Source organism: Pristiophorus japonicus, chromosome 7 (genome assembly GCF_044704955.1).
Source record: "Pristiophorus japonicus isolate sPriJap1 chromosome 7, sPriJap1.hap1, whole genome shotgun sequence".
NCBI lineage: Eukaryota > Metazoa > Chordata > Chondrichthyes > Pristiophoridae > Pristiophorus > Pristiophorus japonicus.
The window spans coordinates 196,846,241-196,874,014 of record NC_091983.1 but is presented as its reverse complement, the minus strand read 5'-3'; the positions used below and the strand labels follow the sequence as shown (position 1 = coordinate 196,874,014).

Below are 27,774 nucleotides of genomic sequence, written 5' to 3'. Positions count from 1 at the left end.
GCAAACACTTCCATAGTAAGCCAGTCTCAGCGGCGTTGTATATTTGATCTGCAGTCAATTTCTTTTCCTGCACTATTTCAGCAAATGTTCTTGAATAATTCTGTGCGGCCTCATTGTCTGCTGATTTTTTTTCGCCCGTCACATCCAGCTGGCGATGCTTAAAATGTGTGAGCCAGCCTTCTGAAAAAATGCACTCTTCAGTTAAATTCATTCTCATCTTGAAGTCCTTGGCCTTGGCTGTAATCAATGGCCCTGAATTTGCCACACCTTCAGACGGTTTCAAAGAAAACCATTCATAAAGCACTTGGTCTAGTTTGTCAAGCTTTGGCTTTCGCAAATTCTTGCGGGACATTGTCTTCACGGAAGATTCAGAAGCAGTGGTGAAACTTTCTAAATCTTTCTTTTACTTCTTGATATCATAAATTGTTGATGATCCAACTTCATATTCGTCCATCAAAGTACGCACACTTCTTTATAATTTCTCATTTCTGCTGAATGTTCAATACTTTTTGTTTCCTAATGCGGCATTTGCTTTTAGTGCTGTCAGAAGGCATTTTAAATAGTTTGATTCCAGGATGTTTTGAACAAGTACACTTGACAGACTGATGCGTTGCAATGAACTGCTTTCAATGTGTGCAATAGTTGAAAAGTGAACAAGGAGTCCACGCCTGCGTCAATTTGTGTGTAATTGAGCCAGCTGTCCACGTTTGCGATAGTTGAAGTGAGCGAGATATTTACGTGTGTAACAGTTAAATTGCCAAATCTCACAATATTTTAAATTCCGTTACGGCGGATTTTCCGTTACATTCGTATTCGGATAAACGAGAGTTTACTGTACCATACTAGCTGTTATAATCATTTTGGTCTCCTTTCTTGAAAAGCTTAACAATGATTCCTTTTATCCAAACTTTTAGTGTTACTTCTTTTTCCCCACACTAAAATTAAATAGAGGTAGGATGGTAATCATGTTTTTACTTCCACTTTCTTTGAGTAATTCTGCAGAAATGTGTTCCTCTCTAGGTGATGTTCTTTAAGTTAGCTATGGTGAAGCTCAGCTCATGCATTGTAATTTCTCCAGTTAAGATCCAGTTCAGCCATCGTTTCAATGGAGTTAAAGTTGATCCTACTGTCTGGTGGTGGTCTGTTGAAGATTTTGCCGAAGTACTCTGTCCACCTCCTCTTTATATCTTTTGGTTTGGCGAGAAGCAAACCATGCTTGTTTTGACAGGTTGTTTACTGTCATGTATAAGTCTCTTTTTGGCTTTGTGATTGATTTTATATGGAGAAATTCAACTTGCATCAAATTATCCATTGCATAGATCAATGGAGAAATCGGGCGGGGAGGTCCAGACTTTGCAGATGACACCTGCCTCATTACTAAAAGTATAGGAGACATGCAGAGAGAGGCAAATGATCTACCAGAGACAGCCAGAAGTTGGGTTATACATTAATGGTGCAAAAACACAGGCCATGAAAGTTAATGTTGACTCTGATGAAAGAATAATCCTGGAAGGTGAATGACTGCAAACTATGCATTATTTTGCCTACTTAAACAGTGTGGTGCAAGACGATGGAGTTTGTATATCTGATGTCAAAGGCCACATCGGGAAAAACTAGTGGAGCGTTTCAAACGCTTGACTCAATTTAGAAATAAAATGCGATTAGAGAAAAGACAAGTCAAGAATTTTTAAGAGCAATGTGTTGGCTATGCTCCTATATAGATTAGAAATGTGGAAGTCCAACAAAGTCACCCAAAAGAAGCTCAACAACTTCCAGTATATTTGCTGCAACGGCTCTTTAACATAAGGCGGTTTAAGAAAGTGACAAATGAAGGTGTATTTCAGAGAGCACAGAAGCCACCACTGACGATAACAGTCCGGAGTAGAAGACGGACATTGGTCACATTCTGAGAATGCCTGACCTAAAACGAAAAAGATCTCTAAGTAAACATGGAAATGGATGTCATGAGGATAAAGAGCTAGAGGTCACCTAAGAGGAATTCTATACAACACTAAAACAAAGATGCACCTGAAGTGTACTTGCGTGCTTGAGGCAAAATTAGATAGCGTTAATTCTTTACCGCGTTGTGCGCCTCAATGTTGCAGGAAGAATGATGATGACGACGACTGCAATGTTACAATTCAACTGGACTTTTTAGCAATTGTGATTTTCAACAAATCCAATTTATCTGCCAAATCCTGTAAGACATGGAACTCCAATCCTTCTCTATAGGGCTAGTCGATGGGCCTGATACTGGAAACAGAGGTAATCAAAAATTCATTCAGAACTGATCTCAAACTTGTACCAACTTGCAAAGTTGGGACTGGGTAGAGGCATCTACATCCATCTGGTTTATACGATGATGACTGCATCCAGCCTGATGTTAGCACAGGGCGGGAAAAAATTGCAGAGGACAAAGCTCCATTTCCAGTACTGACATAGATCATTTGGACAAGCTCAAAAGTTTCAAATAACGATGCCGATTTATGGACAAGACTCTTACCATTCTGCCACAAGACGAGTTGCTAACTCCAACCCCTAATTCGTGCGATGTCAATCGTCATTGTGATGTCTTCGATGATGCAGGTCACGTTGTCGATAGGTATGATTCATAATATTCTCAAAAAATAAATTCATCGCACCGCATTAAGAAAAATCCGTTCCAACGGGTTAATATTAATTTGAGATCTGATAAGGATGTAATGAACCCTGGGCGCTGGACATACTCCCGAGGTGCAGGGTTATCTCTCTGTCTCCCCTCCTCCCCCCCCCCATTCACGGACCCCAAGGAGGGATGGAGGAGGAGCTGCTGAGATGAATCGTCTTCCAGCGATGGTGCGTCATTAGTCGGAGGAGCCGGGATCGAAGAAGGCAGGTTAACGTGTGCGGTGCGCGGTCCAGCAATGGCGGGCAAGGCAGAAAATCACAAAACTTCCGATTTTTATCGGAACGAGGTAAGAAGAAAAAGCATCTTTCTCATTAAATGTTCTTTTTTTTATAAAAGCAAAAAAAAATTAATAACGGGCTGAAAGCCTAAATTTTCAGCATTCCCCCGCCCTCCTCCCAACATGTCTACTTTCATCCATGCCGCCACTACGGTGTGGCGAGTAAAATTGGCTTTAATCTCCACCGCGTTATCGGTATCTAATCTAAAATACGGGCTTTGTGTTTTTTTCTTTAAAATTTCCCCTCCCTTTTTCTGTATTATTGGCGACGGGACTGACTGTTACCCAGCGGATTGAAAGCGGTGCCATGGATGATGCCGAGCGAGTTTCTTTCTCTCTGGTCCATGCCGCGCGCCGCAGGGACCGCCACCCAGAGGAAGCAGAGAGACACTTTTTAAAAATTAAAAAAATCATTCCAAAATGTCATTAACTTTATGAAAGGTATATTATTTGGATCCGTTACTTACTTTTTTTAAAAAAACCGATGGCGTGGGTTCGGGGCCCGGTAGTTGTCCGTTTTTTGGGGAATGAAAATGGAAGCGAGTTTGAACCGTTATTTTTTTTTAACCGGTCTCGGGTATACGGATCTCGCCAGAGGCTAAAGCGACACGCGTTGCTGATAATGGCCGCAGGCCACCGAGGATGGAGAAATGCTCTTGATTTCAATCACTTTACGCATGTGGAGATAGGAAGCCTCCTAGTGGTTGCATTTTGGAATATTTTTTCTCTCAAGGTGTCATTTTTTATATATATAAAAATACCCTTTAGAAACACATCTGGAAATTGTAAACAGTAGGAGGCTTCCAGTTCCTAAATATAAATGTGTATATATTTTTTTTGTGGCGTAAAACATTAAACTAACTAACTCATTCTATTAACGAACGATCCAGTTGGCCATTTCCTCACTATTAGTAGTAAGGATTGCCAATTTAAACCTATAAAAAAATAATTTAAAAAGTACCCTTTTAAAAATGAAAGCTTGCAATTCCCACAGCCAGCGCAAATTTACGCTTACTAACGAGGTATTTTTGCCATCCTCCATAACTTATAAATCATGTCACTGGTTTATAAAAAAAAACGAGGTTTACAGTCAATAAAGACTGGCGAGTATAATTTTTATTTAAATTCTCTCTCTACAGGAATATGTTGTAAGAATTTGAGGGCATCATGCAATTGAAATAAAATCGTGAGTGTAAAGCAGTGGTAAGATGTGGGTTCATGCACTCTTTCCCCACACAAGTGAGTTTCTTATCTGGGGTGGAGGCAAACCATTTGAGATGCTCTCCAGTAAATCTATAAGCAGCTAGTTGCAGAATGACTGTGGTGGAAGCCTAGTAGCCTTGCTTGTTGGGTATGACTGGGGTGGTGATGTTTTAAAATGGGGCAGAAAAATTGATCGGGGCAAGTAAAAGTAATATTTTAGAGTGTGGGCATAGTGCCACAGTAAGTTGGTGTTCCAATGTGCTGTGACACAGTGGATGCATGTATGCTTTGTGTGGACCTACAGATTTCTTTTCTCCACCTTTGGCTTTTGTACAAGTCATGTAATCTTCCAGAATTCCCTTTGCTTCCCACTCTGTTCCGGCCCTGCCTGTGTCCTTGTGCCTTGCATTCCTTTTCCCAATTTGGCATTGCTAGGATTCAGGACTGCTGCTTTCAAGTAAAGGAAGGTGGGATAACAATCTCAGTCTCCATTGTATGAGTAAAAATACTGCATCAACTATAATACGACCATTGTGTTAATAAGGCCTTACTCATTTGTGCTGTGGAGACCAGAATAATCCCAATTCCCAAGAATGTTGTTAGCAGGGCTGAATCCTGATAATAGCAGCTGGGTAAAGGCAGACACACAAGTGTGGGGGAATGGAATGGACAGAAGTATGCAGGGAATTGGAGATTGCATTACTGGGGATGGGGGAGAAAGTGTATGGCAGGGAGGTAAATAGGGTGGAAGCCAAGTACAGGGAGTTAGATGTGTGGAATGGGGAGTAGAGTTGAGTCTGGTGGAAGGTGGTGAAGATTAGATATACATTGACAATGGGAAGCAAACTAACAGGTCTGGAAGGGACAGAGGAGGCAGAATTTGGCTGAGAGTTTGGGGTAAGAGGGAAGTGGAGGTAACGGTGTGAATAGGAGTATACGCATAGGCAGAAAAGAGGGTAGAGATCAGGAAATGCGGGTGCTGGTGGAAAGTGAACAGATGGATTTTGATTGAGCATGGGTTGATTAATTTAGCTTGGGCGGGGGGGGGAGGGGGGAGAGGAGTCAGATGTATGCTCACATGGATTGGGAAGCAACACATGGAGAAACTGGATGGGGAAGAGAAATTGGAAAAACGGTACTGCTGAAGTGAGGTGATGGAGATACCGGAGGAAGTGGGGCATGTACTGTTAAGTGGATACAGTGAAGAGAAGTGAGCTGGTGTGGTTGAAAGACCAATTGCTTTGGTGGGTGTGACTGAAAGGAAACCTACCTAATGCAACAGCAAGTAATGCATTTTGTAACAGCAAAGATGTGGTTATTGAAAGGAGAAGGAGGTCACTGATCCAATGGGATGTGGTAACGAGGGACAGGGACCCAGGAGAGTGCAGTAGACAATAGGAATCCAAGGTGCATGTCAGAGGGGGACAGTACCTGGGGCAGGAAAGTGGAGTGGGGGCCCTGAATAACATGGCAGAAAGAGAGATCAGGATCCCGAGGGGGCATAGGCCATAGAAGAGTCCGATTGGCGGGGGGAGGAAGCAATATGAGCTTCCCATGTTGATGGGTGTGACAAAGAGAAGAGTTGATGTGAAGAAACAAGTCGTAATTGCAGTGGGGCGATGGAGCCCGTGATCGTTAAAGGAATGGTCAGTGGAATACAGCAGAGGGTGTGGATGTAGCCTCTCAGCAGTGTTGCAGAGCAAAGGGGATAGGAATGCTGTTTTGGGGTGGATGGGAATGGCCATTTATCACCGGGAGCGGGGGGTTGAAAATATAGCGGGGGAAGAATGTGTGCTGAGAGAACATGAGGTGGGAATATTTGGAATTACCAGACCAGAGTGAATGGCAAGCAGCATCGTGTGGCAGACAGTGATATGGGGCTAGAGCAAAGCTTGGTGGGGTAATGGGAGGCAAGTGCAAAAATAGTGGGCATTCGCTGGTGTGTTGTAGAAGAGAAATGGATAGAAAGAAGTCAGTAAGGAGGATGGCTGATTGGAATTGTGGTGGTGATGGTGGGGGGCGACTGTATTGGGGATAGAGACAGTTGAGGGACAGGGAAGGGTAGGGAGGCAGGCTTCTGGGATGAGAATGGGAAGCCGTTGGTGGTGGTGAATAGCCCTCTGATACAGCACCGGTGGACGAGTGTTATGGTTCATGAGGTAAAGGCACAGAAAATACCTGGTGGGAAGGTGAATACTGGGGCGAAGAAGCACTTGACATGTTTGTAGAAGAATGCATGTCAATAAGCTAAATTATTCACATTTTTAAAGATTGTGGATTTTGTGGTCACAAAGACTGGAGTTGTCTGCTGGGGAAGAATCCACAGTATTTCAATCTAGTGAAGGTGTTTGACATTTCCATTGCAACTCCAGCTATCTGTGGTTTCTAAGTAAGTGACAATTTAATGCTAATTATTATGGACAGTTTTGTACAATGGGACTAGTTTAAGGCTGTCCAAACTCATCACATTAGTCTGGGCTGAGATTGATTTCTAAAATTTAGAATTGAAAGAACATTGTTGTAAATTGCACCACCCAGTTCCCAGACAGTTAAATTTTATGCAAACGCTGCACTGTATTCTTGATGCAGATATGTTGTGTACCATTGATTTGTGTATGTGTCCTATTCTGTTTTGGATGTGCTGTTAGAATGTATTTTGTACATACATTGAGTCATTTTGCTGCATCATATAATTCTATTCATGAACGCGATGTTTAAAAGTTAGTATCTTTACTCCATTGCTGTGTATCTCGAATCCAACTCAGGGAAGACTTGCTTTGGAGTAAATAACACTTGAGATTTTGAATAATGGCTGTTTTCATGTTTTATTTAGTTTGCAAAGATGGGTGGGTATTGTTGGTACAGGCATATTTACTGTGAAAAGATTAGTTTGTCAGGGTTTACTGATGTTGCATTAGTTTTAATGATTGGTCTGACTGGCACTATTTTCAGAGATATATATATATATATGCGTTTCTAATAACCCAATGTAAGTAAATGCTGTGTGACAAGTGTTTTTTTTCTGTGTGTGTACATTAGGTGGAATAACAGCAGGGTACAGCCGGAGGCAACTGTAACAAGAACAGATGACTCTCAAATTTGACCCTGATGGTTTGTTTAGAGCACTGAAAGGTCTGGAGAAATTTTACTGGAGTACCAACTGGTAAGCCAGAGCTTTTCCATGACCTGTGTGTGCTCTAACAACTCCAGGCTCAATAAGTAATGCTTAACTGTGATTGAATTTCCGCGCGTGAGACAGACTTCAAGGTGACGGCGCTGTTTGGGAGAGAGCTCCACAAGTAGGAGCAGGAATATGTGAAGCTTTGCTGCTGGTATTCCATGTCGACTGTTTGGAATGATACAGGATGTTGAAGTGCAACTGCATCAGCTCTTGTGTTCCTGGCATAAACATGGAGGTCTAGCTAAAGCAGAAGCAACTCCTGTGGCACTGCTCCAGTCGTGATCTTGAAGAGGACTGTCAAAATGGCAATATGTCTCAGATGTTGCAGAGGATGAAGTATGCCAACTTAATCTGAACCAATGGTCTAAATTGCTTTGAACTATAATGAGTCCACAAGTAAAAGATGGGTACTTTGTAGCCTGCCAAACAAGGTTACAATATTCCATCACTGGGCAGATACAGTCTATGAAACAAGTTTCCAGGTGTGATGAGTGGTGGTGAGGTTCCTTGAGAATTTCCACTTTTCTGACGGCTTTTTGTTGAATGATGAGCGTCCGTCAGTTGCCAATGTAACTGCTTGAAAGTTAAGTTACTACTCAAGTCAGCGCCTCGGAAGAATGCATCATTACATCGGATTTATGGTGTCCCTACAACCATAGATAACCAGTGAGATGTTCTTTGCCATTTTTGACTTCCTAATGTTTAGGTATCCACATAATAAATGAGAAGGTGGTATGCTGCACCAGGAATATCGTCATGGATTCGTGTTCTAATCCTTGCCCTTGCCAACTCTCAACTAGTCAGGAGGTGCTTGGAAGAGAACAACTGATTACTTAGTAACGCCTCAATGTATGGATGTCATTGACTCAGCTGGATTATCTTGTGTGCACTAACCTTACTGCACGTTTACTGCGCATTGCAGTATGTTACTATTGCTGGTAATATAACATTGGAACATTTTTGACACAGTAACCCTTAAAGTGCCAGCAGATCCAGGGAATTCCAAACTCCTTTCAGTGGCTTTTAAGTTTTTGACCTGTATGCTACCACTTTGAAATAAAGCTTGCTATAAGTATCAAAACCACTCGTATGTCAGAAGTAGATTTACCATTAATATCAAACAAACTGCTAAAATAAACCACTTTCTAATTTTTAAAAGAACTTTAATTTCCTTTTTTTGTTGTTCTCCCTGATTCCCTTCTTGTGATTATTTAACCTTTGATTTATTTCTGATACTTTTACATCATAACACTTTCTGCCTCCCAGATTCCACTATCCATTTTGGAAGTGGGGGTCCAAGATTGAGTAACATGGCAACGGACTGAAAACTCATTACAAAGGGTGCTTTTTTTAGCCATTAACTGCTTGGAGTCTAAATATTGATATGGTCATACTGATGTGACTAGCTCAATTTAACAAAAAATAGACTCTTGAAAGTTTTTAATTGCAGAATGACAAAGACAACGATGAGGAATCATATAACAAAGATCAACAAATGCATTTCTTCAAGGAATATATAATGTAACATGATCATGGAGCTCACCATAAATGTCCAACTAGATCAAAACAAAGCCACAAAACCTGAAACAAAGTTAAGGCTCTTCAAACAGTTAAAGGTAACCCCAAGGATTACGTGACTGCCAAGGAGAGAAGTCTAAAGGAGGCCATCTATGTCTTCCATGGGGAGGAATACTTGTAGTCAGCATAGGAAGCTATAAGAAACAGGAAAAAACAAACCAAGAAAGGAATGGTGGGGATGCTTCAAATGACAAAATGCAGAGCCACTTTTCCCGATAACCCAACAATGAGCACAACTACAGCTGAACTGTCAATGACCCCGGGACCCTGCAATTACAAGATCCCACTAACCCTACTTCACCCGTTGCCCTCATGGGAAACTTAGTTGATGTAAAACAAAGGGAGTTCAGTCACCTGAGAACTCACTTTTCGAGTGGAAGCAAGTCTTCCTCGATTTCGAGGGACATCCTATGATGATGATGACAATCTCCTCATCTTCCACTCTATTAACCCATGTGGAGGCACTCCCACCTGACAGAAAAGACCAGGCTGCAACAATATGCTGAAAGCATGAAGTCATCAAATGATACATAAAGGTCTATATGGTGTCCCACAATACAATGCAGAGAATTGACCCAATCGAAACATTCATGGCAGTCTTAATTTTGATCGTGCATAATATTGTTAGATCTGTGGCAGAACCACAAGCATGTAGGAAATAGTACTTCTAAGTCATTATAACTCTTGCTAAGCTACATTAAATTGTTGCAGGATCGTTGTCCCATTTCTGCACTAAAAGCCTGATTTGATCCTCAAAATAAATCATTTATGATGCTCAAGGGTTAAACCCAACACATTGATTAAATCAATTTTGAAATAATTAGTTGAATCTCATTAAAGTAAACCAAAATAGTGTTCTGCATTCTTGGAGTGGGGAAAGAAATGTGTATACATGCCCTTATATAATTAGATCTGATTTTCAGGGTTTTAATTTTGTATTTTATATTAAAAGGAAATGCAAGAAAATATATTTTTCCAGTCAAAAGCCAAGCAAGATGTTTGTAATTAGAAAACTTTGGGTTTAATTGGATTGAGTCAACACGGCAACTTTGGAAGAAACAAATAAGCTTCCTTCCAAAATTGTTTTGCTGAAAAGGTATAATACTTTAATGCTTATAACTTTCTTCACAAAGTATAATGTACACCATTAGCTGCACCTTTGGTGCTTCCTTGTAGAACTTCATTCTACCGCTGGTATGTGACACAGCCAACCGAAGGACTGCTCTACGCTGATGATGCCTGTGGCTACGAGATGATGAATGGCTCCCTGCACCGAAAAGGGAAAAGCAACTACATGTCCTTATAATTGCAGTATACCGATCAATGTTTATGGGTTTTAGTGGGTTTAAAACTAATTTTGGGGAAGGTCATTATTGGGTTTAACCCTAACATCAGCAGGCTTGTATGTATCATATTTTAAAAAGAGCTGACTACCTCTGACTCATACTTTTTCACAAATATCCCCTATGTTTTGTGCTAAGTATGAATCTGATGTGAATTGTACAACTACAGTGCTTTGATCGTTCACTTGACTGATGCATTTTACATCTAATCAAAATGTAATTTTTTTAAATTGCCAAGTATGATTACATTAGTTTTTACACTTGATTTAAAGGAGCAGAATTTTAATATGAATTTAAATCACGCACTTAATTGACATCTAAGCTAGCTACCTTCAGTGTATATTAAGTTCAGGTGGTGGGGGATTGCTACTAAGCAGCATTTTTTTAATGTTTAAACTCTGGAATGGTAAGTGATTATCTGGGTAAAAGAAAAAAGAGTTGTATGCAGAATCAATTAAAATGTTTTTGAAAAAGTAAATGTATTGCATTGTGTTGCATAATAAAATAATAACTTTGTCAGTTTCCTGATGTAATTTGTAGATGTACAACAGTGTGAATCAGATAGGGCATGCATCTCTAACATCCACATCATCTTACAATCCCACTAGATGGGCTGTCAAAAAACTGCAAAGAAGATTGTGACACCCCTATACACCATGGAATTAGCCGGATACTGATTAGTATAGTGAACAGATTGACTAACTTTGGTTAGCCTACTTGCACATCTTGATGCAAGAATATAAAATGTTGCATCTGATGTACTGCAGGCTTTATAGTTTCTATATTCTTGTTTCCTGCTTGCTCTGGTTTTAGGTTTTATGCTATAATAGGGGAAGCTCCTGACCCCTGTGTTTCATCCTATATGTTAGGTAGATCTTCAGATCTGCCTTTTTTGAGATTTCATCTACTGAATCTTGGAATTTGCCTTCCTCAATCACAGCCATAACTGATCAACCTTTGAACCAATCACTCAGTTATGTCTTGCAAAATTTGAGGACAAATGACCAAAATTAGTTTCTTTTTGGCTTCATGTATCACCCCTGGTTCTAATGTTCACATTTCTCAGCAGCATAGTAACCTGCTACTTGTTTTATTATGTCAGTTACGTTACTTTTATACTGCAGTTTTGGTGTTGGTGCATTGGCTTCTTGAGTATAAACTCAACACCAAAGGTACAATATAAAATTGGGCAAACACACATCAGAGTAACTGAAGCCAACTGGAAGAGGACATCTTAAAACAGTAAGGATCACTAACAGTATAAATGCAGTTGGTACAATGTCCTGCTTTTACTTTTTTTAAAAAAAGGTAAGCACTTTAAAGTTAACAGCAACATTCGTTGTCCATTATGCAGCCATTCACATTTTAGTAATTGAAGAGAGCTGGTTCACTCCTTATCACTTCAGCTCACTTCAATCATTAGAAGTTACACTGAGTGAGTGGGGAGGTCAGTGAATAATGCTTCTTGCATGTGTTTTCTACCATGTGTGAGGCTCTGCCTTTCCCAACCTCTCAGCCATGTCAACAGGCAGTGATACATTGCTTCCTGCTTGCACCAGTGAAAATAGTCAAAACTGTATCCTTCAGTGCAGTGTATATATGGAACCTGCCTCTATCTTTTTCACACACCTTTTTTTATGTTTCTCTCCTCACCTATCTCTCTCTGCTTTCTTGAGGACCTGCCAGGTGAAGTGTTGCCATGTTTTTTCTCTTGCAGCATCAAACCCTTGTGCCAAGCAATGGGTGAAACCAAACCAGAATGCTGGAAATTGGTACTCGCGCTATTGGTAACTGAATCAGCCACTCTGAAGAGGTTTTACCATCTACCTCATGCTGCTCATCAAATCGCTGTTGAAAATGGACGGGGCTACATGCTGCTTGACAACTATTTTAATTGATCTTGCCTGGTTAATTTGCATTGTTTTCTGGGGGTACTGCAATCTTTAATGTCTGCTTGACTGAAGCTGACAATTGTCAGCATGGTTTTTGCAGGAAGGAAAAGTAGCTTTTTTGCTATTGAAACCCGAGTTCCTGGGACACCTGAGAAGCATGGTCCCAGAAGTAGATTCTTAATCCAAACATGTAGTTAATGGATTAGTGTTTCTTTTAAACCTTTCTATGTGGGGGATTCCCTGTAAATACATGCACAGATACTCAGTCCTGTCAAAAGAACAATTCTACTATTCAACGCAGAACTGGATCATCGCATCAAAAAACCCAATCCATTAGTGCACAACAGAAAATCTGTGCTAGCCCGTCAACTACTACAAAAAAAAAATCATGAGACACAGCTCATGTCACTCATCTGCCCAGTCATAGACTGACAGTAATCCTAAGTCCCGGACACCATGGAATCTCCTTGCAGAGTTTAGGGACCCCAGTTTGAAAATCTATAACTTAGATGAATTATTTCTAGATGTAAACACAGAAATTATATTCTGTCTTCAATTATGAGGAGATTTATTTTAAAACTTTTAAAGACAATTTGTTTTATATAGTGGTCATGCAGATAAAATGCATGTATAATTGAAGATTGATACTTGGATACAAATTCTCGAGCAGAGATTGAACACAGATTGGGTTTGATACATTATGTACATTTGGTAAATTATATAGGAGAGAGCAATACGCATGTTGCAACAGTGAATGAGTTTTGCCTGGTTTGAAATATTCAATATCCAGCTTTAACCTATTATTCTTCCCTTCAGGCATGTTATATAGGTTTTTGGGGATGTTCCTCTTTTTTCCTGGCTATGGTGCAGGCGAAGGGACCATACTGGTAAGAACTTCTGTGTTCCAGTTGTACTAAGAATGTTGCCTTTTTACTTTTAACGCCTGCTGAATTTTGAGTAAGACGAAGGTGGGTGTTGGGGACTCAGCACGAATATAGTGCAATGGATTGACAAGTTGTAAATAACAAATCCATGGAATTTACACAGGATATGTTGAGCAGAACCCCAAAAGATTATTTGTTTTCTAGTTGATATCTATATTGCTTGATCACCTTCACTGGAACATAATCCCAAAAGGGTTGTACCTTGCTGCAGGTCGAAAATATGATGAATCCAGTGACTACCACATCCTGCACACTGGATACATGTTTTTGTACCTCTGGTCCCTCCCTGTATTACTGTTGGTGTCCGTTACCAGTGTTGGTATTCAATCTGCTTCTTGCTTTTTAGCAATATGAAACAAGGGAATGCAATTGAGACACAGCTGTGCCAACCTCTCTTCTGTGTTGGTCGTGGAGCCCTTTCACTTGTGCAATGGACACCTTTATTGTACTGTTCCTTTGCTTTATTGAAAGAGAAACATAAAATTCTGGCATTGGTAATTAAGCAATTTGGGGAACAGGCATACAAGGTAGCTTCTGTAAAGGATTGGTATAGGAGGTAGACACATGGAGATGGTAAAGTGGGGGAGGGGGGTTACATACTTTTGTAATTGGATTTTAGGTTTCACTTCAAATTTTCAATGCACATCTCTAGCAATGCCATCCATCACCTTGAGACATTATTTGCAGATGACCTTCAGAAATATAAAGCGGGACAATTTCAAAAAAGAAAAAAAAAAGAGCAAACTCCACGAAAGAGTGTGCAGCCAACCTTTTCAGCCAATATTGAACCAACCGCAAGTTTTTTTTCTATAGCGGTCATGGCATCCATCAGATCATTGGTGAATGAGAAATTAAGTGGGGTGAAGAATGCTTTCCTGAATAATCCATGGTGTAGGTGTTTTGATGAGATTAATATGATCCAATGCCTATCTCTGATGACAAGGTATGCATCTAGTTTAGCAGTTCATTCAGAATTTTGCAAGAGGCTCGTTTCTTTATGAGCAGAAAGCCATTGAAAGGTATGGAAATGTTGGAGGCTACTGTTTCCCTGAATACTGGACATTGACAGGCTCATGCATGGAGAGATTGTGAACATCGCACTTTGACCTTGTGCTCTGAAGTCAAATTAGTGACGAGGTGCTAGGTCGTTGTGAATCAGATGTTGGAACAGCTTCTCCCTGGCTATCATTTCTATGAGCTTTGACATGACTCTCATGGCAGTAGGAATGTTAGTCTTGTTATTAGGATTTGTCTGATCACAATTTGTGAATGGCCATATTTGCTGGTTTCCATTTGATTGAATCAACACTGGTTCATAAGTCAAATAATGTTGCCACTAGGTTTTCAATAAAGTATAATGGGAGTGTGCATTTTTCACTCCATGTGTATCTGGACTGTGAAAACACCCAGCATGGCAGTTAATTTACAGATACTGTCCTTTTAATGGAAAGGACCTCTAACAATGGGATCTTTTACGCCATTGCGATGCCTCGGTGGTCTACACAGAGTGATCTTAAGTGGAATGCTTCTAAACAGTGTTAAAGTTGGGAATTTGGAGAGAGTGGAAGTCTCTGGTAAGTCTGGGTGAGTACTAGCTGTAAAAAGTGAAATTTAGTTTAACGTTTTGAATTTAACTTAGAACTTTAAAATTATTTAACAGAAACAGCCTGTCAGTGGTAGTTAACTGTCAGTCAGCTGTAAGTGTTTGTCTTGAACTAATTACTGTGAGCAGGGAGCTGAGACAGCACTTGTAACTTGGGTGTTGCTCCAAGGATATAAAAGTAAACACCATCTGCAGATGCACAGAGTGGTCTTAAACATTGTGTTAAAGTTGGGAATTTGGAACAGGGGGAAGGAGATGCTGCTTTTTTCTTCCAGTAATTGTAGTGCTTTGTGTTACAGGTAAATATTTAATTTAATCTACCTATAACTTAAACTCAATCTAGTACTTAGTCAAAAACAAGACTAAGCTAAGTTAATTAAATACATAAATTTTAATTAAATAAATAAATAAAACAAGGTTATAAAAGGATGGCAGTGCAGGTGGTGTGCCACAGCTGCAGCACGTGGGAGTTTCTGGAGAGCACCGCGTCTGCAGTAATTGTCTGCATCTTAAGGAACTTCAGCTCATAGTTTTTGAGCTGGAGTCTGAGGTACAGACATTGCGGAGCATCACAGAGGGGGAGAGTCATCTGGACGCTTTGACCGAGGGGGCAGTCACACCCCTTAGGTTACGTAGTGGTACAGATCTGGATAGTAGTCAGGTACAGGAGGGTGTGACTGCAACTCGGGTAAAGGAACCCAGGTGTAGTGCTGGAGGAGCCTCAGCCTTTGCCATTATCCAACAGGTATGAGGTTCTTGCTGCCTGTGTGGTTGAGGGAAAAGTCTGTAGGGTGGATGAGCAAACTGACCATGGCATCATAGTAAAGGAGGCCATTCAAGTGGAGGGAGTGAAAAGAAATGATGTAATAATAGGGGATAGTATAGTCAGGGGGATAGATAAATGTTCTCTGCAGCCGCAACCAGGAGTTCTGAAGAGTTTAAACTAGGAGACATAAGGGCCGAAATTCAGGCCCGCCAGAAAACCCGCTGCACTTGCTGTTTTTTAAGTGCCATTACTGCCATCTTGGATGAGGTCGACTCTGGATCGATATTCAGCTCTTTGTCTTTTTTTAGGCGGCCAAGAAGTCGGTCATAATGGGGGCGGAAGTGCAGCGGTAAGTGCTGGTGAGGGTGGAGGTGGAGGTGGGACGGATTCTCCGCGGTGGTGACGTCATTGTGCGCCTGCGTCACCACGTCTCTCCCCTCCTTTTAAAGGGGAGAGATTCGACGATTATTTAGGATCGGCCACTGGGCCACCAGAGAGGGTTTCAGCTGGGCCAGCAGCCAGGCACGCAAGAGGGGGTGCAAAGCTGCCTGTTCGTGGCCTGCCGAACCTGGGGGCACAATAGCGACGGCCGGCACAAAAAATAAAATGGCAGCGTCGTCACTGGGCCCTTGCCTTTAATGGCCGCCGTGCAGCCAGGGCTCAGAGGGAATGAAGGATGCACCGACAGAAAAAACTGTTGGGGACACTGCTCGGCGGTCATTAGATTTTTGGGGCTTAATTTCGATGGAGGTGGGGAGTCACGGTGGTGCGCGCACTGATGACGCACTTGCAGCCGCTTGGTGGGGCGGAAGTGGAGACCGGCAGGAAAACCCGGCTGCTGAATTTGTCTGGCGGCGGCCATTCGACCAGAAATCAGCGGCCATTGGATTCCGGTGGTAACAGGCCTTATCTGGACCCTGAATTTCGGCCCCATGGTTTCAGGATAAGGGATCGGCTATTTAAGACTGAGATGAGGTGGAATTTCTTCACTCGGGGTTGTGAATTTTTGGAATTCTTTACCCGAAAGGGCTGTGGATGCTGAGTTTTTGAGTATATTCAAGGCTGAGATAGATAGATTTTTGGAATCTAGGGGAATCAAGGGATATAGGGCGGGAAAGTGGAGTTGAGGTCAAAGATAAGTCATGATATTGAATGGCGGAGCAGGCTCGAAGGGCCAAATGGCCTATGCCCACTACTCTTATTTCTGATTCTCTTGGGTAATTCACAGCATAAGAGAGAGAGAGAAAACATCTTGCATTTATACAGTGCCTTTTCCGATCTCGGGATATCCCAAAGTGCTTTACAGCCAATTAAGTAGTGGTGGGATTATATCCAATGTAAGAAATGCACATTTCTTAGAAATTAGTCAGATCTGTATCATCAGATCTGTCTACTTTCCATCAGTCTTGGAATTATGAGAAAGAATTGTGTAGTTTGGAACTGTTGACCGATTTGTATTGCGCTCTGTTCTTTAGTTTGCCTGATGTTTGCTATCTACTGAAGCATTTAATTTTGGCCTAATGCTGCAGCACATTTGTTTAACTAAAACCAGGTCGTGAGTCAGCATAAACATTTAGCTGGTTGGAAGGAATATTACACGATGCAATATTGAGTTGATTTGCATAGTCTTGAGTTGTATAGAATTTACAGCACAGACATAGGCCATTCGGTCCAACTGGTCTATGCCGGTGTTCGTGCTCAACACGAACCTCTTCCCATCCTACTTCAGCAGAACTTTCCATTCCTTCCTTCCTCATTTGCTTATCTAGCTTCTCCTTAATGCATTTATGCTATTCACCTCAACCCTGTGGTAGCAAGATCCAAATTCTAACCATTCTGAGTAAGAAGTTTCTCCTGAATTCCTTATTGGATTTTATTTATGCCCCTAGTTTTGGACTCCCGTAGCGAACAATTTTTCCAAGTCTATTCTATTGAACCCCTTCATAATTTGTTTTGAGAAGTAGGCCATCCCTAATTGCCCTTGAGAAGGTGGTGAGCCACCTTCTTGGACCGCTGCTCTCCTTGTAGTGAAGATACTCCCACAGTGATGTTGGAGAGGGAGTTCCAGGATTTTGATCCAGTGACGATGAAGGAACAGAGATATATTCAAGTCAGGATGGTGTGTAATTTGGAGGGAAAGTGGCAAGTGATGCTGCCATGTGCCTGCTGCCCTTGTCCGTCTAGGTGGTAGAGGTCATGGGTTTGGGAGGTGCTGCCAAAGAAGCCATGGTGAGTTGTTGCAGTGCATCTTATAGATGGTACACACTGCAGCCAGGGTGCGCCGGTGGTGGAGGGAGTGAATGTTTAAGGTGGTGGATGGGGTGCCAATCAAGCGGGCTGCTTTGTCCTGAATGGTGTCGAGCTTGTGTTGTTCGGTGATGGTAATGCCGTTGAATATCATGGGTAGGTGGTTAGAGTCTTGCTTCTTGGAGATGGCAATGACCATCTCCAAGAAGCGAGACTCTAACCACCGAATGTAACCTGCCACATAACAGCCCAAGCCTGAATGTCATTCAGGTCTTGCATGTGGGCATGGACTGCTTCGTTAACTGAGGAGTTGCGAATGGAACTGAACACTGCAGTCATCAGTGAACATCTCCACTTCTGACATTATGATGGAGGGAATGTCATTGATGAAGCAGCTGAAGATGGTTGGACCTAGGACACTGCTCTGAGGAGCTCCTGCAGCGATGTCCTGAGGCTGGGATAATTGACCTCCAACAACCACAGCCATCTTCCGTTGTGTTGGGTATGACTGCAGCCACTGAAGTTTTCTCCCTGATTTCCATTGACTTCAATTTTACTACAGCTCATTCAGTCAAATGCTGCCTTGATGTCAAGGGCAGTCACTCTCACCTCACCTCTGGAATTCGGCACTTTTGTTCATGTTTGGTCCAAGGCTGTAATGAGCTCTGGAGCCGAGTGGTCCCAGCAGAACCCAAACTGAGCCCCCACCCCCCAGCCAAAGAACTTTAAAAGCACTTGATTCAAAATTGAGCAATTCTAACATCTGTGGTGAAGTGCAGTCATAAAATTTAATGTAAGTTAGAGCTTCTGGTTTAAGTAAGGATCACCCTGTTGTACTTTGGTCCCCATTCCCCTCTCCTTAGATGGTAAGCTTGGGACAGCCTGGTTTTGTATTGTTTGGCAGGCAGGATATGTGGTTTTGATAACTAATGAGGTTTGTCTGGGTTCACATTTCACCTTTTTTCAATCTGCAAACCTACAAGCCACCAAATAATCACTCACTGGAAAAAAAGACTTGCATTTATGTAGCACCTTTCATGTCTTCAAGAAGTTTCAAAGAGCTTCACAGCCACTGAATCAGTTAGCTTTAGGCAAATGCAGCACCAATTTTTAAAAAATGCATTCATGGGATGTGGGCAATGTTGTCAAGGCCAGGATTTATTGCCCTCGAGAAGGTGGTGGTGAGCCACCGCCTTGATCTGCTGCATTTCATGTGGTGACGGTACACCCTCAGTGCTGTTAGGCAGGAAGTTCCAGGATTTTGACCCAGCAACAATGGAGGAACAGCGATAAGTCGAGATGGTGTGAAACTTGGAGGTGGTGGTTATCCATCTGCTGCCCTTTTCTTCCTAGGCAGTAGAGGTCACGGATTTGAGAGGTGCTGTCGAAGAAGCCTTGGTGAGTTGCTGTAGTGCATCTTGTAGATGGTACACATTGCAGCCACGATGTCGAGCTTCTCAAGTGTTGCTGGAGTTGCACTCATCCAGACAAGTGTAGAGTATTCTATCACATTTCTGACTTGTGCCTTGTAGATGGCTTTGTGGAGTCAGAAGGTGAGTCAATTGATGCAGAATACCCAGCCTCTGATCTGCTCTTGAAGCCACAATATTTATGTGGCTGGACCAGTTAATTTTCTGGTTAATGGTGACCCTCAGATGGTGGGGGAGTCGCGATGGTAATGCCATTAAATGTTATGGGGAGGTGGTTAGACTCTCTTGTTGGAGATGGTCATTGCCTGGCATTGTATGGCACGAATGTTACTTGTCAATTATCAGTCCAAGCCCAAGCTTCATTATCTGAGGAGTTAGGAATGGAACTGAACACTGCAGTCATCAGTGAACATCTCCACTTCTGTCCTTCTGATGGAGGGAAGATCATTAATGAAGCAGCTGAAGATGGTTGAGCCTCAGACACTGCCCTAAAGAATTCCTGCTGCAATGTCCTGGGGCTGAGATGATTGGCCTCCAACAACCACAACCATCTTCTTTTGTGCTAGGTATGACTCTAACCAGTGGAGTTTTCCCTCCCCGATTCTCATGAATTTCAATTTGACAACACCTTCCATTTGCTGATGATTGAGAGTAGACTGATGGGGTGGCAATTGGTCAGATTGAATTTTTTTCTGCTTTTTGTAGACAGGACATACCTGGGCAATTTTTCACTTTGTTGCGTAGATGCTAATGTTGTAGCTGCACTGGAACAGCTTGGCTCTGCGGCTAGTTCTGGAACGCACGTCTTCAGTGCTACAACCAGGATGTTGTTGGGACCCATAGCCTTTGCTGTATCCAATGCACTCAGCAGTTTCTTGATATCACGTGGAGTAAATTACATTGCTGCAGACTGACTTCTGTTATGCTGGAGAACTCTTATGGAGGCCGAGATGGATCATCCACTCGGCACTTCTGGCTGAAGATCATTGCAAACGCTTCAACGTTGTCTTTTGCACTCGTGCTGAGTCCTGTCCTCATTGACAGTGGGGATGTTCATGGAACCTTCTCTTCGCGTTAATTGTTTAATTGTCCACCACCATTCAGATTGGATGTGGCAGGACTGCAGAGCTTTGATTTGATCCATTGGTTGTGGGATCACTTAGATCTGTCTATAGCATGCTGCTTCTGCTATACAGCATGCATGTAGTCCTGTATTGTAGCTTCACCAGGTTGGCACCTCATTTTTAGGTAAGCCTGGTGCTGCTCCTGGCACACTCTTCTACACTCCTCATTGAACCAGGATTGGTTCCCTGGCTTAATGGTAGAGTGAGAGATATGCTGGGCCATGAAGCCAACGATTGTGGTGGAATACAATTCTGCTGCTGATGACCCACAGCGCCTCATCGATGCCCAGTTTTGAGCTGATAGATTTCTTCTGAATCTATCCCATTTAGCACGGTGGTGGTGCCACACAACTCGATGGAGAGCGTGTCTTCACATGGATTGCAGTGGTCACTCCTACCAATACTGTCATGGACAAATGCATCTGTGCAAAGCTAACTTACAAAAAGAAATGACCTGAACGATTAGTTAATATTTTTTGTTAGAATTGATTGAGGGACAGTTGTTGGCCAGCATACTGCGAGAGCTCCTTTGTCCTCAAAAGTGCCAGAGGATTTATGTCCACCTGAGGAAACGGATGTGACCTCTATTTAACATCTCATCTGACAAATGGCACCTCCGACAATGCTGCACTCATTGAGTACTTGCACAAAAATGTCAGTTTAAATTATATGCTTAAACCCTGGTGTGTGGAAACGTAGAAACATAGAAAATAGGTGCAGGAGTAGGCCATTCGGCCCTTCGAGCCTGCACCACCATTCAATAAGATCATAGCTGATCATTCACCTCAGTACCCCTTTCCTGCTTTCTCTCCATACCCCTTGATCCCTTTAGCCGTAAGGGCCATATCTAACTCCCTCTTCAACATATCCAATGAACTGGCATCAACAACTCTGCGGTAGAGAATTCCACAGGTTAACAACTCAGTGAAGAAGCTTCTCTTCATCTCAGTCCTGAATGCAGCCCGAATCCAAAGTCAGAGCCCAACCCAACACTCGAGCAAAAGAGAGACTCGCATCGCTTTGCTTCACCATCATTTCTGCCACGACACCCCATGTTAAAACGCCACAAGTTTAATGTTGTTATGAAACAAAGTGCCGGACTCACGGAGGTCAGGGGTCACAGATTAGAGATAGAACTTGTTTTGAATCATTAGAATCCACATATCCTCTATTTTTCGATTAATTTTTAACTAGACCACTGCCTTTTTTCATTGTTTCCCTCGGAACAGCTATGGCCTCTATTATTTGGTATGCAGACTCAGGGCAAGTTGGGTTCGCTATTGAAGTGAAAGTGGGGGTGAGCATTGCCTGATGCTGCTACATGATGGCATTTCAACGAGAGTACTCGGGCCTCTGCTTATGTGGATTGCTCAACAAGTGTTGCAAACATTAGCATCATCTGCACCGGACATTTTCATGGGGGAAAAGAGACGAGAGATGAGAAGACTCTAGTGCTCATGACAGCAACGTTGCTTTGGTCTAATATCAAGAAACCACTTGGGCAGTTTTGGACTCTACGTTATTGAGTTTTGTAGAATACATGGACCTTTTGTATTCAGTTTATCAAAAAGGGAATAACAAGAAATATATAATTCACGGTGGTTGCATTTATTTTTCAGTTCCTTTCTCTCTATACAGGTGAAAGCCCCTTAGACTCAATTTCTTTTGCAAAAGTTTTCTTTTAAATAAACAAAATTACAAGGTCTAAGTTGTTTGAAGTAGTGCAAAGAACTGCTAAAGGCTTCTAGATTTTTGAGAGGTGACATATTATAATCTCACTAAAATCTCTATTTTAATCTGGCAGCTGTTAACCTTGCCTCTAATTAAACTTGATTCATGGTTTTCACCCAGAGTCTGATGGTGTGCCAAGATGGCTTTTGCTGTCAATAGAGCTCAGGAGAATATAGTGGGATCCTAGTCGGTTTCTAAGATACATCGTAACAGCAAAAAGGATTCACTGTTTGGCCAGGGCATGCCATCACAAAATACTTTGCACGCAAGTCAGATTTGGATTCATATGGAGTGAGAAATTAGTTATGAAAAAAGATCTGAAGCAGCTCAATTCATAATGTCATTGGTGGGAAAATTTGTCAAGGACAAAATTAATTCTCATTTGGAGAAGGGACAGCCTGCACGGATTTGTTAAAGTCAAATCATGTCTGACTAACCTCATTGAATTATTTGATGAAGAAACAGAGATGGTTGATGAAGGTAGCGCAGATGTTGTATATATGGATTTTCAAAAGACATTTGATAAGTGCCACATGACAGACTTATTTGAAAAATAGAAGCACATGGTATTAAAGGGACAGTGGTAACTTAGGCACATAATTGGCTAAGGGATAGGAGGCAGAGTAGTGGTGAACAAATGTTTTTCTGACTGGAGAGAATTATGCAGTGATGTACCCTGGGGTCAGTATTAAGACCACTGTTTTCTTGTTATAAATAAAATGACCAGGACTTTGGTATAGGGAGTACAATTTTGAAGTTTGCGGATGATACAAAACTTGGCAACGTAGTAACTAGTGAGCAGGATAATAGCAGACTTCAAGAGGACAAACAGCCCGGTGAAATGGTCAGACACATGGCAGATATAATTTAATGTGGATAAGTGTGAAGTCATGCAGTTTGGGAGAAACAACATGGAGAAGCAGTATAATCTAAAATAATACTATTTTGAGGGGTGTGCAAGAGCAGAGGGACCTGGGGGTGCATATTCACAAACCTTTAAAAGGTGACGAGGTAAGTTGATAAGGCAGTTAAGAAAGCATATAGTTGACTTTATAAATAGGGGCATAGAATACAATTACATGGAAGTCATGCTAAACCTTTACAAATCTTTGGTTAGGCCTTAGCTGCAGTATTGTGTCCAATTCTAGGCACCATACTTTATGAAGAATGTCATGGCCTTGGAGAAGGTACAAAGGTTGACCAGGATGATACCAGGGGTGAGGGACTGGAGAAGCTGGGGTTGTTTTCCCTTAGAGCAGTGAAAGTTAAGGTGGAGGTATTCAAATTTGAGGGATATTGATATTGATAGTGGAGCATTTGTTAATCTTAGTCTTCACGTGCCTTTGCTTAAATATATCATAATTTCAGAGACCAAGTTCCTGCCAGATGACCCACCTTTGGATAGCAAACCCATTTCTGATCAAGATGCAGGAACAGATCATTTGCTCTAGTGCTTTGCAAATCTATTTCTGGTGTATAATAGAGTGTTTCTGCTCAGTAACTGGTATAATGCAATCTCTTAATGCTCTAAGCTGTATATTGATCCATTCTTCTGAAAAGACTGGTCTTTCACTGCTGATGCCCATACTGATGAAACAGGATGTTGACCAGTATTAAATTTCTTTGCAATCTTTATCGACTTTGTGTTGCAGGGAAAGGGGATTACTGGAATCTCTAGATGATCTGCCTTTATGAAGCAGTGAATTTCCTTTCTGTAGGTTTCTGTCATTCCTTCGATGTTGCAAATGTCTCGTGTGGAAGGAGTGCTGCTGATTCTAGTAGCCCTGATTTGATTGAAGAGGAATCATTTTTGGAGGTAATGGAACTCTGCTGCTGATCCAAACATGCAAAGTTGCAGAAGGCATTTTTCATCTGAATTGGGTAGCCAATTTACTCAAGGCTACCTGAAATTTTATTTTAACAATTGATTGTTATTGCTGAAAAGGAATGTCTGTCTTAATGGGGCTTACATAGGTCATGGTGCCGTAGTTGAAATTCCTGGAACACATTGGATTTAAACTAAGCTCAGCGCACAGCTACATAATAGGAATGACTTTTCCATTTTGTGCTCATGGAAAGGTCCCTTGGAAACATTCGACATGTCTCCAAATTAATGGAGAGAACATGATAATGAATCAAAACTGCCAACTTATGGTGTCAGATCTGTACCTGACTTTATATGCATTTTTGTACCCACACATGCAACCTAAAACTTTATCACTTGGAATATCATTTTGGTAGTTGTGGAGTCTTGAAAGAAGGATTGCAAAATTCCAGGCCTTTATGATGGACCAATCCTAGTCATATGGCATGACTATAGAGCAGTCTTTGACCACTAAAATTCTTCCTGAAAATAATAGAAGGTAGAAAATATAACCTCGCTATTTAAGAATGGAGGGAGAGAGAAAACTGGAAACCACTGACCGGTTAGCCTGATATCAGTAGTAGGGAAAATGCTAGAATCTATTATTAAGGACATGGTAACAGGGCACTTAGAAAGTAATAACAGGATTGGGCAGAGTCAACACGGATTAATGAAAAAGAAATCTTGTTTGACAAATCTGTTGAGATTTTTGAGGTTGTTACTAGCAGAATAGATAAGGGGGAACCAGTGGATGTGGTGTATTTGGATTTTCAGAGGGCATTCGATAAGGTGCCACAAAAGAAGATATTAAACAAGATTGGGGATAATATACTAGCATGGATTGAGGATTGATTAATGGAGAGAAAAGAGTGTAGGAATAAATAGGTCATTTTTGGGATGGCAGATAACTGGTGGGGTACCGCAAGGATCAGTGCTTGAGCCTCAGCTTTTTCACAATCTGTATCAAACATTTGGTCCCCTCATCCAAATCAAAGATATCCAAGTTTGCTGATGATACAAAGCTAGGTAGGAATGTAAGTTGTGAGGAGGATACAAAGAGACTTAGACAGGCTAAGTGAGTGGGCAAGAACATGGCAAATGGAATATAATATGGAGAAATGTGAAGTTATCCACTTTGGTCGGAAAAATAGAAAAGCAGAGTATTTTTTAAATGGAGAGAGATTGGGAAATGTTGGGTGTTCAGAGGGACCTAGGTGTCCTTGTACACGAATCACTGTAAGTTAACATGGAGGTAATTGCAAGCAATTAAGAAAGCAACTGGCATTTTACCTTTATAAAAGAGATTTGAGTATAAGAGTAAAGATGTCTTACTGCAGTTATATAAGGTCGTGAGGAGACCACACCTGGAGTATTGTGTACAGTTTTGGTCTCCTTACCTAAGGAAGGATATACTTGCCATAGAGGGAGTGCAATGAAGGTTCACCAGACTGATTCCTGGGATGGGGGGATTGTCCTAATGAGGAGAGATTGAGTAGACTAGGCCTGTATTCTCTAGAGTTTAGAAGAATGAGAGATGATCTCATTGAAACATACAAAATTCTTTCAGGGCTTGACAGGGTAGATGTTTTCCCTGGCTGAGGAGTCTAGAACCAGGGGCCACCATCTTAGAATAAAGGGTCAGTCATTTAGGACTGATGAGAAATTTCTTCACTCAGAGGGTGGTGAATCTTTAGAATTCTCTACCCCAGAGGGCTGAGTAGGCTCGGAGTATATTTAAAATCGAGATTGATAGACTTTTGAATATTAAGGGAATCAAGAAATATTTTAATTGTGCAGGAAAGTGGAGCTGAGACAGAAGATCCACCATAATCTTATTGAATGGTGGAGCAGGCTCGAGGGGCCGAATTGCCTAATCCTCTTTCTTATGTTCTTAATCTATTATCCACTGTTTGTTTTTCCTTTCACCTCACTACTCAGAGGGAATGGGATTTTCATTGAGGATGCTAAGCAGTTCTTGGTTTTCTATGTTCAGAGAATGAAGGACTTCAATAAAACTGGACAATTATTTGTTTCTTGTGGAACTAGGCTGCTGGAGTATCATCTCTATTTCTATCTAGAAAGAAAACCATATGAAATAATTAACAGATGTTGTACCTGTTCCATGATAGGGCTATATGGAACCATCATCATCCACTTTCTAAGGATTTTTATTTAGACATGCTTTCTTATTAACAATCCCCCTATAGATTGGTCCACAATCCTTGGCAGGTGATAGTTGTCATTCTCGTAGTATGTAGGGGGTGTGGAAGGGTTTCAAATGAAGCACAAAGGCAGATTAGTGTCAGCCATGGCTCAGTTGGTAGCACCCTTGCCTCTGAGTCAGAAGGTCACTCACTAAAATCTCACACCAGACACGAGCACAAAAATCTAGGCTGACACTCAAGTGCAGCACTGAGGGAGTCTGTCGGATGAGACTTTAAACTGAGGCTCCATCTGCTCTCAAGTGGATGTAAAAGATCCCATGGTACTATTTCAAAGGGGAGTTATCCCGGTGTCCCGGCCAATATTTATCCCCAAATCAAAAGCACTTTATTTTTTAAAAAAATGATCTGGTCATTATCTCATTGCTGTTTGTGGGAGTTAGCTGTGTGCAAATTGTCTGCTGTGTTTCCTACATTACAACAGAGATTACACTTCAATAAGTATTCATTGGCTGTAAAGCACTTTGGGATGTCCGGTGCAAAAGGTGCTATATAAATGCAAGTTTTTCTATTTACCCAGTTGAGTCTTCTGCATTCTTCAGATGAAAATGTTCTTGCCCAACTGGTTCCTATCTTATTATCTATATAGTTAACTTAAATATCTCAAATTGTTTTACCATATTAATTGCTTACTTCACATCTGGTAAAAACTGACGATGGCCAGAAAAGTTGCAATTTTTTAAAATCGGTGTGGAAGGGAGAATCATAATACTAACCTGATAATGACATTGCTGATGGAAACAATTTCCTTCAAGACATTTACATTATACTTCCCATTGATAACATGGTTTATCTATATGGTATATAAAGGGCAATAGTGGGATATGGATGGGAGTAAGAGTAATTTGCATACTACTGCTCCTGCTGCACAAAAAGTGGGTAATTTGTTGATCTAATTCCGTGAAGGGGATATGAGAGATATTAGGCTTGAGCTTTTGGAACACGTTCGGAGGTCATGGGAATGCATTCATGCACACTACCTAAAAGGGTATGGCACACAAATCAGTTGTATCTTCTTTAATGAGGCACTGGACAAAAGAATTATCTGGCCGTGCAGGTAATTCATACCCATTTAATAAGACAGCAGCCCCGAATCAATAAACCTATTGCCATGGTTTCTGGCTTGGTACAATTGATCCAGAGGAGAGATTCATAAAGAATGGAAATGCATACTGAAACATTAAAAGTACATAATATTAGAGACTCCAATTCAGCAGTTCAAAATTACAAATCTAAACAGGCTAGCCGGTTCTGGGGAAGTATTACAATAACCAAAGCAAATGAAGGGGAATGTTCCTGTCATAGTTTTAAGATGGCAAAAATGATTCAAGTATGAGCCTTGGAAATTAGAATAAAAAGTGAAATTAATTATCAATCCTCAAGTATTGGGTATAAAGATTAGCACAGAAGATTAGCACAATAATTGCTTTAGTCATCCCTGAAGGTGCTGTTAGGCTAATGGAAAGCTGTCTGCTCAAGGAATGAAGGCATGGTTAAAAATCCTTACTTGCAATCTTGTATTAGCACAAATCATTCAACAGGATGATCACGAAAATCAGGATGTAGACGTTAAGGAATATTTTTTTTATTTGTTCTGGGTTGTGGGTGTCGCTGGCAAGGCCAGCATTTATTGCCCAATACTAATTGCCCTTGAGAAGGTGGTGGTGAGCTGCTGCCTTGAACCGCTGCGGTCCTTGTGGT

General features: G+C 41.4%; 2 protein-coding genes across 7 annotated transcripts in view; one reads left to right on the top strand and one right to left on the bottom strand.

Moving 5' to 3' along the window:
- LOC139267405 (uncharacterized) overlaps positions 1 to 3,477 on the bottom strand; it is a 200,523-nt gene extending 197,046 nt beyond the window's left edge. For 4 of the 5 annotated variants that reach the window (XR_011593893.1, XM_070885682.1, XM_070885686.1 and 1 more), the window contains exon 1: positions 2,504 to 3,009. Coding sequence is in view for 4 of the 5 variants with exons in the window: in XM_070885682.1 (XP_070741783.1) it covers positions 2,504 to 2,506 (3 nt within the window). In the remaining variant the exon portion in view is untranslated. Of the gene's footprint in view, positions 1 to 2,503; positions 3,010 to 3,412 lie in introns of those variants that run through there. The other variant, XM_070885684.1, reaches the window with a different exon arrangement.
- slc22a16 (solute carrier family 22 member 16) overlaps positions 2,603 to 27,774 on the top strand; it is a 115,824-nt gene continuing 90,652 nt past the window's right edge. The window contains exons 1-2 of one of the 2 annotated variants that reach the window (XM_070885681.1): positions 2,603 to 2,954; positions 4,085 to 4,184. In XM_070885681.1, coding sequence (XP_070741782.1) covers positions 4,164 to 4,184 — 21 coding nt within the window. In that variant the 5' untranslated portion in view covers positions 2,603 to 2,954; positions 4,085 to 4,163. The remainder of the gene's footprint in view (positions 2,955 to 4,084; positions 4,185 to 27,774) is intronic. The other variant, XM_070885680.1, reaches the window with a different exon arrangement.